This window comes from Apis dorsata, unplaced genomic scaffold (genome assembly GCF_000469605.1).
Source record: "Apis dorsata unplaced genomic scaffold, Apis dorsata 1.3 scaffold_8, whole genome shotgun sequence".
Taxonomy (NCBI): domain Eukaryota; kingdom Metazoa; phylum Arthropoda; class Insecta; order Hymenoptera; family Apidae; genus Apis; species Apis dorsata.
The window spans coordinates 753,422-768,680 of record NW_006263311.1 but is presented as its reverse complement, the minus strand read 5'-3'; the positions used below and the strand labels follow the sequence as shown (position 1 = coordinate 768,680).

The window sequence follows — 15,259 nt, the reverse complement described above, 5'->3', positions numbered from 1 at the left end:
CGCCTTTCGAAAATGGAACGATTCAATCCACTGGCGGTGCTCCTTTCCACTCGGGATTCGATTCAACCTCGTTCTCGGAGTAATGCTACTGAGGGAACGATTCGTGGCGAGGGAGGAGGGGGAGAAAAGACTGCACGAGGCATGCGCCCTTTTTCTCTCTCTCTCTCGTTCCATTTTCGAGAGATCGAGCTTGTGTCTTTCTCGCGAGGATAATTCCGGGTAATCTTGAACCGGGCCGGCCCAGAGAGATACCTCGTTTAGATAAATCGTAACCGGGACGATGGATGGGAGAAATTATTTTGTAGCCTATTGGCGCGAAAAATGAAGTTTCCCGTCGAGAGGGCTATTAGGGCCGCGATGGGGGGAAGGGTAATCGGATGACCGAGCCTCTGATCCGGCTCTGGCCAATCTGAAACGGCCGAAACGCGTCGGGGCGTCGCGTTGTTTCGATTTTCGCGTCCAATCGAACATTAATAAAATTCATTTCTCTACTTTTGAATTCTTTTAAGTCGAACCGAGAGATGCTTTCTTCTTAAAAATATAAATATCAAGAAAATTTTAATCCTTTGCGGATAAATTGATATTATATCGATAAAAGATTTGATATGAAAAATACTAGACGTAATATGCGTTGTATCGTGACAAGGGGGGAAAAAATGTGTAAGAGTTTGTAAGTCTGATCGCGTTAACGTTATCAGATTTGCTTCTTTTCACAGCTACGCAAGAGTGTTGGTAACTGCATAATATATTTCTCGGCCGATCGAATTCGCAGAGGGTTAACTTTACGAAAGAAAAAAAAAAAAAAAAAAAAAAAAAAAAAGAGAGAGAGAACGAAAAAATAAGTGGGCTTATCGCGACGCTTGTAGTTTCTGAAAAGTATATGTCCGCGATAAAATTGGAGTCGTAAAAGCGGCGATATCACGCGCGGGCATAAACAATGAGTTTTATTGGTTCGTCGACCCGCCCGTGCACTTGACTCCCGACAAAACGGGTGTACAATAGCTGTCGTAACAACGACGAGACATTAATAATCGGTGGTTGGAAGTTGGTGCACAAAGGGGTGGGTCATTTGCGCGAGAAAGCTCGCCAAAAGCTTGTGAATCTTCTCCCCGCCGCGCCGATATATATCCTCCTCCGCGATTCATCTCTCCCGATGTAAACCGGAAAAGGCAGCTGTTTCCTCCAACTTGGAATCCGCGCGAAGCCAGGGCTCGAGTGTTGGCGCTACTTAGCGTATTTACTCGAAGAAGTTTACGTCTCCACCCTGTGCGACGAGCTCGTTTCTCGGCGTTCTAGGAATAAGAGGAACTTGGCAATCGAAACGAGCCAAGGGAGTCGACCGAGCTTCCACGAATCTAGCTCGAAACGACCAATGTCGAACGTTTGAGCAACGTTTGCGAAGACGTAACTGCAAATGAGTCCTTGTTTGCTTGTCTCGAGAACGTGCGAATACCTCTTTCAGAGTAAAATTCGAATACACCGCGTTGAAAATTCGGTCAATCGCTCTCGAAGCGATCGATGTCGCGAATCAATTTTTAATTTCTTTTTTTCCTTCTTCTTCGAAGTAATTTTTTTCTAGAAAAGTAAGTTTCTAAAAAGAGTTGCTCTCTGAAGCGTATTCGCGCTCTTGCGACCGCGGTAGTTCATCGATCTTTTGATTTTCTGTAAAATTGATAGCAAGAGACAAGGTTTCGCTGATGAATATTACGAGAGAAACGAAGTCCGTCCGGATGGAGTGGAAAGGGGCGAGAATCACGTATCGAGGAAATCCGTATGACCTAGCAATTCGGACGTGGAGCAAATGGAATTTCACGGCTGACGCGGAACAACGAATGAAATTAAGGTACGTCGGCCCTCCACCGTAATAATGAATTTACTTAATACGGTTTACACACTAGGAAATACTGAAATTGAACGGCCTTGTTTCCATCCCCGTATCTGGATCAACAATCTCGTTTGCGCGATCTTTGTTTCGCCCCTTCTTCATTCGCCTCTCCAACTTTATTTCTACCAAGATATTAATCAAACAATCCCGTGTTTGTATCTACAAAGATATTCGCCGACACGAAACTTTGAGTAAGATTTAACGATAAACTACTAATTTTATTTCAAAAGGAAGCGGACAATCTGGCCGAAAAATAGATTCAGGTATTATCTGGATTTTCTCCTACCTGTTGTCCAAATCTCAATGTCCAATCTTTCTCCGGATTCTAAAATTTGAAGGTATTTAAATTATTTGGCTCTATTTGAACTGGTATCTTCTATCTCCGATATCATCTCGAAATATCGAGACGCTTTGCAACGTATGCTCTACCAAAATACCATCTCGCTAAGAAACTCGACTGCTAACGAACTACGTGATCTTGAATCCTCTTAACATTACCATATCGTCTAACGTTGCGGCCGAGAGAAAATTGACAAGAGAAGTAATAGGAAAAATAGGTCGTATCGTAAGATATGGCGAAACCATGACTCGCTTATAACTCGACGGATACCTCGAGTATCCCAACCGTTACTTCGGGTCGACCAATACCTGTAGCCTAACATCGGAACCGCGAGCAGCTATAAAATTGAGTTTCCAGTTGCCTCGAAGGTCGATTAACGTCCAATCGAGCTCGAGCAACTCGATTATTTCCTGCAAATCGCTTTCCTAACGTCTTTGCGAAGATCGGGTTCCCCTCTCTTGTTCAGTCAACGATGTACCATGCCTTTGTCGTGATTACCTTTCTGCCACAAATTTGTCGAAACCCCGTCGAGTAACGGGATGGAGAGAAGAGTGTGCGTATGTGTGTGTGTATATATATATATAAAGGTAACCATTTTTCTGGAACATTAACCTGTCTTGAACAATTTTCCGCGTTATCCCGGAGCAATATCCCGTATTCCAACTCGGAAACAGGTCTCCGAATAAGAAATAAATGAGAAAGGTATCGGAACTCGGCTCTACAGAGGAAATTCGTAGGCGGAAAAATGGCGAAATCGGACGATGAACGATGGAAATGAAGGAATCTTACGCTTTTGTCGCCCAAGTTGCGAACCCTACACGTGAGATAAGCGGTCTTCCCTATCAGCGCTGTCACGTTCGTGTTCTGCGAGTAGTCGAACGTAGGCTCCACCTTCAGTTTCATGTTGGGTGGATCGAGCATCTGGTTCCGCGGTCTACCCTGACCACCGTGTCGATCCATGTTGTCCATCGTGCGATCTCCTAAGCTCAGCGTGTCTGCAACAACCAGAGGAGGGGGGAGAAAAAGATCGGTTAGTCAGAGAAATGTTACTTCTCTCGCCCTCCGCGAGAGCGATATATATTCGATATGGTAAAAATATACAATTTTCTTTCTTTTTCTTTCATTCTCAAAACATTCGAAATACGAAATCGAACGAATTGACGTTTTCGAAATGGACGTTTTTAACAGGGGCGCGTGAAATAAATGGAACAGCATCGAAAAATAATTTTTGCCCTTGGCGCACGTGAAAATTCGTCCACGAGTTTCGACGAATAATTGATTTTAAACATTCGAACATTGGTACGTACGTGTATTTCTGTTTAGTTTTACGGGGGGGTGACGGGTTAAATTGTCACGTTATTCCGCGCGGTAGTCGGAAATCAGATTTCGTATTCGACTAGCGTATTAAATTTGCTTGTTCTTTCAATACCGTTGGCCGAGGATGTTTATGAAAACGCGTCCTAAATTTTCCCCCGAAAATTCAAACATCGATAACTCTTTTATTATTGCAATACCTCGAATATTAATGTTCCTTTATTTCATTCGCGTGGTAATCGTTACCTCGTATTCTCCGTATCAAACTGGCGCGCGCGTGCATCCTTATAAAAGTTTGGCCAATAAAGATGGATTAAAAATTCACGAGCCTGAAATAGTCGTGTCCCGTCGAAGTTAAAGAAAATCGATCGGAATTAGTTACGAAGATGCGAACGAACTCATCGATTCAACTCTCGATTCAACCCAATTTTCTGAAAAAATAGAATTTCCTCTTCTCTCCTATATTCATATATAATACAATTACGAGTGTTTGTGAATCATTGTTGCACGTGTTGTCCGTATTTATCTAGTTATTACCCTCGAGAAAGAGGAAATATTTGGAAAGAGATAACAGGGATAACTTTTATGCGAGTCGTTAAAATAAGTTGTCTGGGAGAAGGGAAGCTTTAAGAACAGGGTGCACCTTCAATAGGAAAAAGAAGTATAGAAGATCTCTATAGATCGGAGAAACATAATAGCCTGGGATAGGCCAGCTTGGAAGAGTATAGAAGCCGGGAAGAGATTAGATGGAATTAGATTAGATCAGAGCTCATTACGTTTCGGCTTAAGAGTGAATTAGATGGGGGAACGAGTAGAGCTGAGAAGAGAAAATGCCTCTCCTCTTTCTCACTCACAGGAGGGGTTGTATCGTTGTTTTTCTCGCATCAATCCATCAAAGGAGGAAAGAAAAGTCGTCCAATACAGACCGACGCTTGAAACGCGTATGCGATAAGCTTACTTATTAATATACATGAATAAAACAGGAGTCCACCCGTTTCAACTATGCTAATTCCCCCTGCTCGACGTGCATTCCCCTTGGCAAGTAACTTTTTCAATCGAGCAATGTGAAGGAAACCAGCCCCCCTTGCCTTGTTCCTTACGTAACGCGACTCTCTTGCCCGACTCTCCCTCTCCGTATCAAAGCAACTATCGCAATTTGCATGTTGATCTAACCTTTAATTGGGCCGCTCAAAAGCAAAGTTGATCAACGTCGCTTTATGAAAATTTCCCATTTTAACGTCAAAGCGTCACGTGTTCCACGTTACGCTCTCGGAGAGCAAATAATTAATTTTCAATTTTGCTAGGTTCAATTACGACTCTTTACGCAAGAGAAATAGCGGATTATCGGCAAACAAGGTTGGGAATTTAAGCGCATCGAGCGTGATCAATGGAATAACAAAATAATAAAATCCTTCCCCGTAACCGTCCACATTTCTTGATATTTTATATGTGCTTTGCCACGCTTCCGATTTAATTAATTCTGTAGCAACGACCAAGCTGCGAGAGCTTGTAACGAGCTTCTCCTCTCTCTCTCTTTCTCTGACTTTTCTTCTCTTTTTTCCGCCTCTCACTTTACCTTACCAGAATCCAGTTTCGCGCATCGAATTTTCTGGCAATGTGGCGTATCACGGCCAACTATCGCCTCATCCCTTCTTTTCTTTCGTTGTTAGAGCTCTCGAGGAGAGGAGAGGATGAGCAAAATAAATTAAGAACGATGAAAATTTCGTCGACCCGGTCAAGTTTCTCGGATGGAACGATCAGTATTCATGGAATAACACGAATCTCGTTCGAGAGTTTTCAGGTCGCGGACAAAGGACGCGGTCTTTCTTCACGACACGTACAATTTACTGCCGATACTTCCATTTATCTTGATGAACACGTGATGGCCGAACTTTATTTCAGAACCTCATGAATATTTATTGACGTATGACAGCCATATAATGTTATGATCCGTCTCTGTCTCTCTCTCTCTCTCTCTCTCTCTCTCATCTCCATCCAAATGTATCAGTTTATAAAATTCAGACCATAACGCAAACAAATATCGGTACGTTTTATAGGGAAAGAATCGTAATATCGATTCGCATCGGGTAGCAATCGATTTCGATATCGATAGAAATATCTCGTGCGAAAGCGGACAAAAATAAAGGAAAAAGTAAAAGAATTTCTCTCCTTCGAATTACAATTTGGTAATCTTCGAGAAATCGCGGCAAGTAAGATTTACCAAAGAAAAAAAAAAATCACCGACACGAATATAGATATACACCTTTGTTCAAATCGGTTTGTCGTATTCGTGATTCACGCGACGGTATATTCGACGTACGAATAATACGGGAATTTATATCTTGTAAAGATATATTTCACTGGTTTCGAGTAAAGTTCGCAGTTATTTTCTCTCTCTCTCTCTCTCTCTCTCTCTCTCGCTCGACTCGACAAAGAAAGTTGGTGGCGAGTCGAAGCGGGATGGCCGTAATTGCCAGAATGATTGAACGCGGTTAGCATTCCTTATCACCGGTAAATCGCGCCTAATGGAAAATAACGGCAGATCTCGTTGGAAGTTCCATCCGTTGAAAATAAAATTACACCCGGCGGATTCGTGATAAATTGCAATGACAATTTTCAATGACTTATGGACGAGTGCGACAAATTGCGGCCCATTCATTTTCGCCCAGGTGAGAAAAAAACCGGATTCGACCGGTCGCGCTTGTTCTAGACCACTCTCTCCCCCCCCCCCCCCCCCCCCCCCCCCCCCCCCCCCCCCTCTCTCTCTCTCTCTCCTCTCTAACTTCTGGTAATTGGAGCTCGGCGTCACAAACCGCCGCGCCACGTTTCATGTGGTCAGTGGCTCTCGTTATGACGAACGCTGTTATCCCGGTATGTCGCACCGATCGTGTGACAAAGTTAATAATAAAGAATGAAAAATAATTGTGCGCGAAAAATTGCGCTTGGTCGAGATGGATAAAGTTTCCATCTGTAATCATCAGTTTCGTGAACTGATACATTGTATCAGGGAGCGGCACGAATTACATCATCGTTTACAACGTAGTCGATAAGTAAGATATTTCTTATACGATTTTGAATCGTATGCGACGAGAATTTGTTCAAATCTCTCGCGCTTCCCAAAGAATTTCTGTCGCCGCGAGAAAGCGAAACGAGCGAGGAATCGTCTGGACAGGTGGTTCTTCGTTTAACCAACCACTTTTTAGTTCCACAATGGAAGCCCAACGTTGGATGACCGTAGTCACTTTTAGCGAGGGGAAGCTAAGTTGAGCGCTTCTGCGAAACGAAAAACGCCCATTACGACGGTCGTCGCCAAGACGCCTAGGAATTCGAGCGTTCTAATTAGTCGGGTAAGTCGTGGTCGAGAAAGAAAAGTGTTCAGCTATCCGTCTCAAAGAGAAACGATCCTCCCCCGTTTCCGAGGGAAAAAGGAACGGCCTCGTAGCGGTTGGAAATGGTTGAGGAGAGAAAAAATGTGGATGGATATTGCATAGCGATTATTGCAGTATCGTAAAATGTACCTGTAGGTAGATAGAGAGCGTGTAATGGTATCCCTCTGGATATTGAAAGCTCGCGGATCGAATAAGCTTTATCCTCGTATCCATCTTCGACGTACCATTCGCGATAACTTAATGCGGAAAGTCGTTGGAAAAATACGTCGGCGTAACGACTATAACGACTATAACGACTATAACGTGTCTCTCGACGTGAGTCTCGATTAAGTTCGTGCACAAGTTGACGGAATTAACTTTGCAAGACCTATTACAGTCTGGCGTGAACTTCAAACGTGGCCTGTTTGCGGGTTAAAATGTTAATATCATTGTGCATGCACAGTGAGGAGGAGGATGGAACTCCAGAACTGGTTCCCCGGAGCTAGATCTTCAATCACGCGTAATTGAAATGCAAACCTATTTCTCGAGTAGGGTATCGAGTTTTCGGTAATTTAAATTTAAAACTCACTTTTTTCTTTTTTTCTTTTAGAAAGGAGATTTCACCCACTCGGATAAGAAGATAACGCGATTGATTACGTTCTCGATCCGAGCAACATTGTCGTTGGTATCAAAGGATTCGGTCTAAAGGATTGGCGAGATTAAGGCATTTAAGGGAGTCCGGGTGTGCTCGATACCGTTCGCGTTTCGCCGCAATTTCCAAGCGGAAAGAGAGGATTTCCAGGTTTCGTCGTCCGGGGCGGCGATCCGAATATTTAGGTCTGTCCTCTCGAGGGAGAGATCGTTTCCCTAAGAGTTACGATCATATTTCGGGCTCTCGCAACTTGTACTTTCTGAATATACGTTGTCGACCAGCTCCTCGAGGAATTAAACGAGCGACGCGTATATCGTGTACCGTGAGATTGCACGAAACTTTGAAATAGCCATATGCTTTTCCATTCCTTCAATTTCGAGGTTCTTTCAAGGTTCTATGAAAATAAGTAGTATTTACGACAAAAACCAACGAACACGGTTTAAATCTAGTCAAAAGTCTGTCGACTGATTATCAAAGGATACCAAAAAAAAAAAACAAGAAAATAAAAAAATAAAAAACAATAAAAAGAAATATCCGTGGCTATGAAAGTGGCATTCTCCGATTTCAAAAGGATCTCTGTCGAAATATATTGTACGCTTCCGCTCTCCCTTTGATTTCCATGGAAAAAAATCTCCAGGAAAAAATTCATTCGATGCAATTTCGCTTCGAATTCCATCCCTCTTCCATTCTCCACGGGGGAAACAGTTTTCTCTCTGTCCGGATTTAATTAATCTATACAATAGGAGGGGAGGAAAAAAAAAAAGAAGAAAAGAGAAAAAGGAAAGAAAAAAACTGGGACCGCGTGATCAACCGCGCAGGATACGCTCTCGCGCGAAAAATGAATACAAGCTTGTTCTTTTCAGAGCGCAGTTAATTATCCCGACGGCTTACGTGCGTATTTAGTGTAAATCAGGGAATTAAATGGGGTTGGGTGGCACATCGGTCTCGCTTCAACTAAACCTGGCCAGGATCCGATAAATAAGTTCGATAACGGAGTTCTTATCTTTTAAATAGGCAATGTAATTTAATCAGGCGGAGGAGGGAGAAGGTCGGTCGCGTGACCATGTCACGGATTTGTCTCTACCAACCATAAGAACGATGGTATGCGGTCGAGCGGTGTTTTATTTTATTTTCTCCCCTCTCTCTCTCTCTCTCTTTTTTCTTTCTTCTTTTTTTTCTGGTCGCCACAGATTGCGAGAAATAAATAGCCCGGTGTACGCGTACGTGGTTCGCCGGCATAACTTTCGTGCACCGCCGTAGGGATGATTTGTGGGTGGGAGCAAGACGCGGGCAAAACGAGCGGAATATTGATATATGCGACGCGATAAGTTGCAGCCGCTTGTTCGCCCGCTCGAACGAGACTCGTTTACCAACCGGCTGATTTGTTAACGTTGTTAAACGCTGATCGCGTTGTCGAGATTTTTGGCACGGATTGTAATTTCCCTCCTATCCCCTCCTTTCGCGATACCGCCATCTTGCGGGTGTAATAATTGTGTTTGCGAATCGTTACCGCCAATCGTGGTTTCCCACCGACCTTTTTAACGACTCGCCGTTTCTCCCTTCCATTGTGTCCCGTTTTATCCTCGTGAAGAGTGGACGTTGCGTGGGAGAGAAAGTGCAAAGAGTAAAAATGTTTGAAAAAATAATATATCGTCGAAGGAAATGTCAGATGGTCGAGCGAAATTCTTTGGAAATTCTAGATTTATCACGGAATATTTCGAAGGAATCGAGATATTTCGAAGGAAGAAAGAAAAGAAAATTAGAATGCATATTGCATGAACTCGATACGTAAACTTTGACTTTTTCGGCATCTAGGGAATTTTGTTTATTTGAAATAGCAGTATCTCGTGCCCATGAATCCAACGCGAGTTCTAGATCGATCTCGTTAAGATTATTATTTAATAAAATTTAAATCACGCTTAAGGAACGTGATTTAAATACATTTTCGCCGATTATAAATATATATATAACGTTGCTCGAAGTTATCACAGCTGTGCGGCTTACATTGTTAAAATGATTATACGTTCGATGGAAAATAGGTATGCTTGCTTTATATAATTGCCTCGGGTGAACGAAAAGGCATTATGATATTCCTTTTAGAAACTTTGATATCGCGCGAAAATTTCGAATCGTTGAACGAGATGTATCTTTGATGAAAGTTCACGAAGATTTTTTATTTAAAACAATATGAAATTGTCAACAGGGAAAATGAATTTCACAATTCTGAGGGTGATCGCGTATTATATATTCACGCAGTAAAATAAAAATTATACATATATAAAAAATCCATCCGTTTCGCGAATGGAAAGGAAAAATCAACTGGAAAATTTAAATAACAATGACGCGATACTTTTTTCCTTTTTTTAATTTATATGGGTGAACCATCACTACGCAATTTCTAACCGCGGCATTTGTTTCGTTGACATTTTTAAACTTCCGTTGGCCGGGCAATTATAACTCCAACAAATAAACAAATTCACCGTTACAACGACGTTGTTGCGTGGCTAATTTAAAAAAAAAAAAAAAAAATATCGGAGACAAAAATATAAAATATAAAGCAACAATGTATCGCGTTACGATTTCGGTTCGAATTTTACCTTTTTTTAATTTACTATTTCCAAACCGACAATAATACGAAGAATGGATTTACGATTCCAATATTTAAATTTGCCATCTCGAATTCTCCTCGATTAGATTATCGGGAGAGAATAAAATTCTTCTTTCGCGTAATATACGCGGCACGAGGAAACAACGAGAAGAATCTCTTTTTTAAAGAGCACTCGGAACGATAAATTGCACCATCGGTGCAAATACAGCCAAGGCAAAAGTTGGTGAGCGTCACACACCCTTGCAATTTATCGACGTATATAAGCTTCGCCATATCAGCCCTATTAGACCTGTTAACGATGTCAGATCAGATTTCATTACTTCATTCCGTCGGAACGAGTTGCGACCCCTTGCTCTTCCATACCTATATACTCCCATACCTCTTGCTCGAAGACAAAAAAAAGGGAGGAGGGCAAGCGTACGGTAAAATACGAGAGGAGGACGAAGAAGGGGTGGGGAAATAGAAGAAAGAAGGTTCGGACAGAGTAGCCGATGATAAAAGCAATTAATTAAGACTCGAAACGCCCCTCCACCCTCTGCCGCTTTTTTCCCTCGCATCCACCCTCTCTCCGCCGCCCTCTCTCTCTCTCTCCAAAGAGGGCCCTCGCTCTATCCGTTTGTTTCTCGCTCTTTTTCCTTCCAGTAAATCCAAAGGTGCTCAAAGGTCGATTCTAGGCCCGTCCTCTTCCGGCGAAAACGAGTCGAACCGACGTGACGCGACGACACGACGCGACGTATCCATTATGGGACAAGTGGGCCACGTCGCGGAATAATGGAACGGCCATGATTTTGTGAGTTTATCGTCACTCGTCACGTGACGCGGAAATGCAGCACCCAGCGCAGGATCCCACGCTTAAACGGGTCGAGGGTGCTCGCGCTTAGGCTCGTAATTAAAACACGCCGGAACTTAATGTTTCCTACTCTACGAGGGTTTTGAATTAACAAGCCCCCGCGCGAAAGTGCCGCGCGCCTATGGTATAGCCAAACCCCTGCCGGCAAGGAAGGAGGAGGCGTTCCTTCAAATTTTGACAGCTCCACAGCTCTTAATTAAATACGGGACGTTTATCTTATACGCCAGGTAGAAGGAGGATCGTGAAAACTATTCGAAGGAAGAGAAATGGCGATGGTGGGTTGCGGAATTACGAGGGTCAAACGAAAACTCTCTCGAGGCGTGAAAATAATTACCAGCTACTTTATTCCCTTATTGGTCGGTCACGTTCCTTTGGAGGAAGGGATGGAAGTAGATCCGGTAAGAGTAACGAGCACCGCCCCGAGCTACCGAGGAGGGTCTCGAGACTCCCCAAACTCCCGTTCGAGGCGTTTTATTATTGCGAAAAGTTATTTCAAGGTTCGTCGTAGTTTCCGGGTTTCGTAGTAGTGGCGAGATAAAAGAAAAAGAGAAAAAAAAAGGGAGGAAGGATCCCAAGGAAACGAAGTTTCCCTTTACCGCCGAGATTCGGGTAGTGGAATAGTAGACAAGCTTCTTGGATAAAAACTGGTGGAAAGATTATTTTAAAATAATAATAGGATCGAGCGGCCCGGTTCAAAAGTTCCACCATCGTTGGATGGTGAAATTATGCCGATAATGAGAAGTAGCCGGAGCAGTATCACGCGTCGGAAATGAACGTCGAAAGAGGAAAGTTCGTGTAGCGACCATTTTTCGTTCTTCTCTCTCTCTCTCTCCTTCTCGATGTTCGACACGTCCAACTTTTCCGCTAACGAATTTATAATTTTGTCGCTGGAGAAGTGAACCGCGTATACAATTTCACGCATCACGAGTCCACGGTGTCGAGCGTTTCGTGTAATTCCCTCTCCCGTTTTTCAGTTTCCCTACTTTTCACTCGTTGAAAAATGTTTATTCGATCGAGTGAGAAGGTATGGAGGAAGAAAGAGTTCTCTACGTTTCGTAGAAAGTCGGGAGGGAAAGTTTCGTCAAGTGTTTAATACGTTGCGATTTCTCTTCTTAACCTTTCCAGAATGAAAATCTTCTCTCCTCTGGATCCTCTTCGTGAATCTTGTCGAGCGAAGACGATTCCGTTTCGTAATTCGAATTTTCCTTCGAAAACTGAAAAATTGAATCGAGAAATTCGCGAAACGACTGGCACGATCGGTATCCTTGGACTCTTGGAGCAAAGAACGAAGGGATAGGCCAATTTATCATCCGGATAAAGAAATCACAATGGGTCCCTCTTCGTCGACCCAATAGTTCGATAGTGTGCTGCTTCGAAACCTAGAAAACTCGGGCGGCGACCAAGCGAGACAATGAGATAAGATTTCCAAAAGTTGTATACGTTCTGGCCGAGATATCGTACCGTATGAAAGGAAATAGCCGGAACGGAAGTCGCACGGAGACGAGAAGAGTTGGCGAGTAAATACAAACGTTGACAGCGGAACCTTTTAGAAAAGCGAATTAAAATTTTTTTTATCGAGATATACACGCTCCTATACACGTTCATTCCTCTCTTTTACTGTTTCGTTACTTTTCAAAGCGGAACGCGGAATAGCAATTTTATTCGAACGAAAGGCCGAGCTTCTCTAACAAATACGGACTGATGATTCTCCGCGCAAAATTATCCAGGAAATCTGCTTATCGAACTTCAGTTTTCAATTTGCTCTCGTGTTGCTTCCAATTATTGTGCGAAACTCTAGTACTTTGCAGCTTTTAGTTTTTACTGGAAAAAAACATCAAACTGATTCTCCTGGCGAAAAATGTTATTATCCGTTCCCTTTTTCTCTTTCTTTCTCCCTCCTATTTTCGAAATCGCGTTTCGCATTCTACTATCTCGTGCCCGGAAATATAATTTTGCAAATAGGATTTTTTTTTTTCCCCTCCAGGTCTCATTACACCGATGGGAAAAAATTTTTTCTTTCCATCGTATATAATACCGTTCCATTATCCGTTACGGATGAATTTCGCTCGAATTGTTTGAAATCGGCACTGGAACAGCCGATAAAATGCATCGAATCCGAGTGTACGGATTATTAGCTTCAAGCTTTAACGTCTCCTCGTGTCGTGGTACGATCTTGGCGATCCCTACCATAAGATCGAAACGACGTTGCCAACTTTCCGATAGTTGAATCCTGGTCAATCGGTGAAACACGTAAATGAGATAATCAGGCGTAATTAACAAGCAAGTTTGCCGCTATAATATTTCGCTTTAATTGTAATTAAAGCCAACCGTGTAAAACGAACTCGACTGTGAATTTAATCAAATCGCGATCATGAACGTGTCAATGAACCCGCAAAGTAATCGAATTAACGGAACGAGGAGGGATTAGTTTAATGAGTTTTTACGATAAAAGTGACAACGACGTCGAGATCTCGTCCGTTGATCGTTTTTCGGATAAAGAATGATTTCGCTCCACAATTTTTATCGCCATTTTAACGACCTTTCGCAAATATACGTACACGTTTCGAGGCGTGTTCGAGGCAAAGCACGTTCGAAAACGATGTATGTCGAAGAACAATTTCCATTTGGTGGAAATTAGCGTGGTGGAAACGTGGTGGTGGGCACGTTCTCAAGGCGAGGCAAGACAAACTGAACGAAAGGACTAATCGAGAAAACTTGTTACTCTCCACGGGGCCGTTTCATAAGCCGGGAATGTGCGCGGCTTAATTTCAACCATTTTCAACGTATTAATACCCAGCGGATTAACGTCGGTAGAAAGTTGCGTATTTCCTCGAGTAACTCGTTGCTCGTTTGGTTCCGCTAGTTACAACGTAACAGCTTCGAACAAATCCCAATTCAATGATTACGAAAGTAGTTATAAACCTTAATGATTTTTCCGCCATTTCAAATTGTAAATACAGGGGGAGGAATTCTCACGACATCCTCGATTTCGAGAATGGAATCGCGTTCGACGACGACAAAAAAAAAAGAATACAACTTTTCATCCCTCGAGAATCGCGAATGTAACGGAAATCTATACTTTTCAAATATAATATTTCTTGAAATTCGAGAGCGAAAACACGATTGCAACAGTCATCGCGATACGAATCCTCCAAGATTAAACTTCAACAAACAATATCCAACCATGAACGCGTGTAGCGTCGACAATAGCGTAAACGGGGTGCGAAACGTAGAGTAGAGATCGCGTTGGTGGAAGTCGAGTTGGGGCGTCGAGAGAGGAATAGCGGTCGCGCTTCATTCCGGAGAGGAGGAGGATCGCGCCCGACTTCTATATACGTATCTGAGGCGCACCACGTCGCGCCACTTCGCGTAATTAGTTTACGTGATCGATATTAACCGAGGGGGAACCGACCACCATGCGAGTCGACGACCGTGTCTCGTTTTCCATCGAAAAGCAAAACTTATACCTCTCTCCCTCTCCTCCCCTTCTTTCCTCCCTCCCTCCCTGTCCACTGTTCCAAGCTAGGGCCAACACAGACAGCTGACTTATGAATAATGCATACGACGAATTCGAGTCGCACGCACCCGTGCACGCCGGTAATTCCATTAGGCGTGCCATTTTGCTGCCCGATTGGTGTTACGTTCTCGATCGAATAACTTCTACCCGGCCGTTAGATCGGCCGGTTAAATCTCGGTCCGTTAAACGTCGACGATCAGATAGATTATTCTCTTCCTTCGAGTTTCGATTCGAGTCCCTGCTTACCGGATTAATAATTACCTTCCGTACACATGAAGAGTATGGCAGCAATGGACAGCCTCGCCTGCCACCTCAAAGCCATGTCCGCGATTGTTTGATAAGCGCGTTCACTTCGATACCGTGTGCGATTCACATCCTCTTCGTTAAACGACACCACGTCCAACCACTGACGGGTAATCCTTATCGCGGCCGCGTCGACATCGCGGGAAATGGTAAAGGTCCACGACACTCTTCACGCTCGATAAACACGAGCGAGAGTTCCGACGAGCCGAGGCGGGCAATCGGCAGATTGTTAGAGTTCCGTTTCAATCGCCACCACGCGCCGCGCTTCGATTTTCCGCGCCCCGACTCCGGTCGAACACCTCCCGTCCTCGTTTACGTTTCCCATAAAATTGAGAAACGTCGTCTTGGTCTCGGAGGGTCAGCGAGATTAATAATTGGAACGATATCGAAAGGAAAACGGTGAAGAAACGGAGCACGCCGGA

At 43.4% G+C, this 15,259-nt stretch overlaps 1 protein-coding gene across 4 annotated transcripts in view; it reads right to left on the bottom strand.

The window, feature by feature from the left end:
• LOC102672911 (cell adhesion molecule 2-like) overlaps positions 1-15,259 on the bottom strand; it is a 53,617-nt gene that overhangs the window by 12,018 nt on the left and 26,340 nt on the right. For 2 of the 4 annotated variants that reach the window (XM_031508711.1, XM_006607629.2), the window contains exons 1-2: positions 14,796-15,259; positions 3,015-3,220 (exon numbers count right to left, since the gene is read on the bottom strand). In XM_031508711.1, the coding sequence (XP_031364571.1) occupies positions 3,015-3,220; positions 14,796-14,856 (267 nt within the window). In that variant the 5' untranslated portion in view covers positions 14,857-15,259. The remainder of the gene's footprint in view (positions 1-3,014; positions 3,221-14,795) is intronic. The other 2 variants (XM_031508716.1, XM_031508706.1) reach the window with 1 other exon arrangement.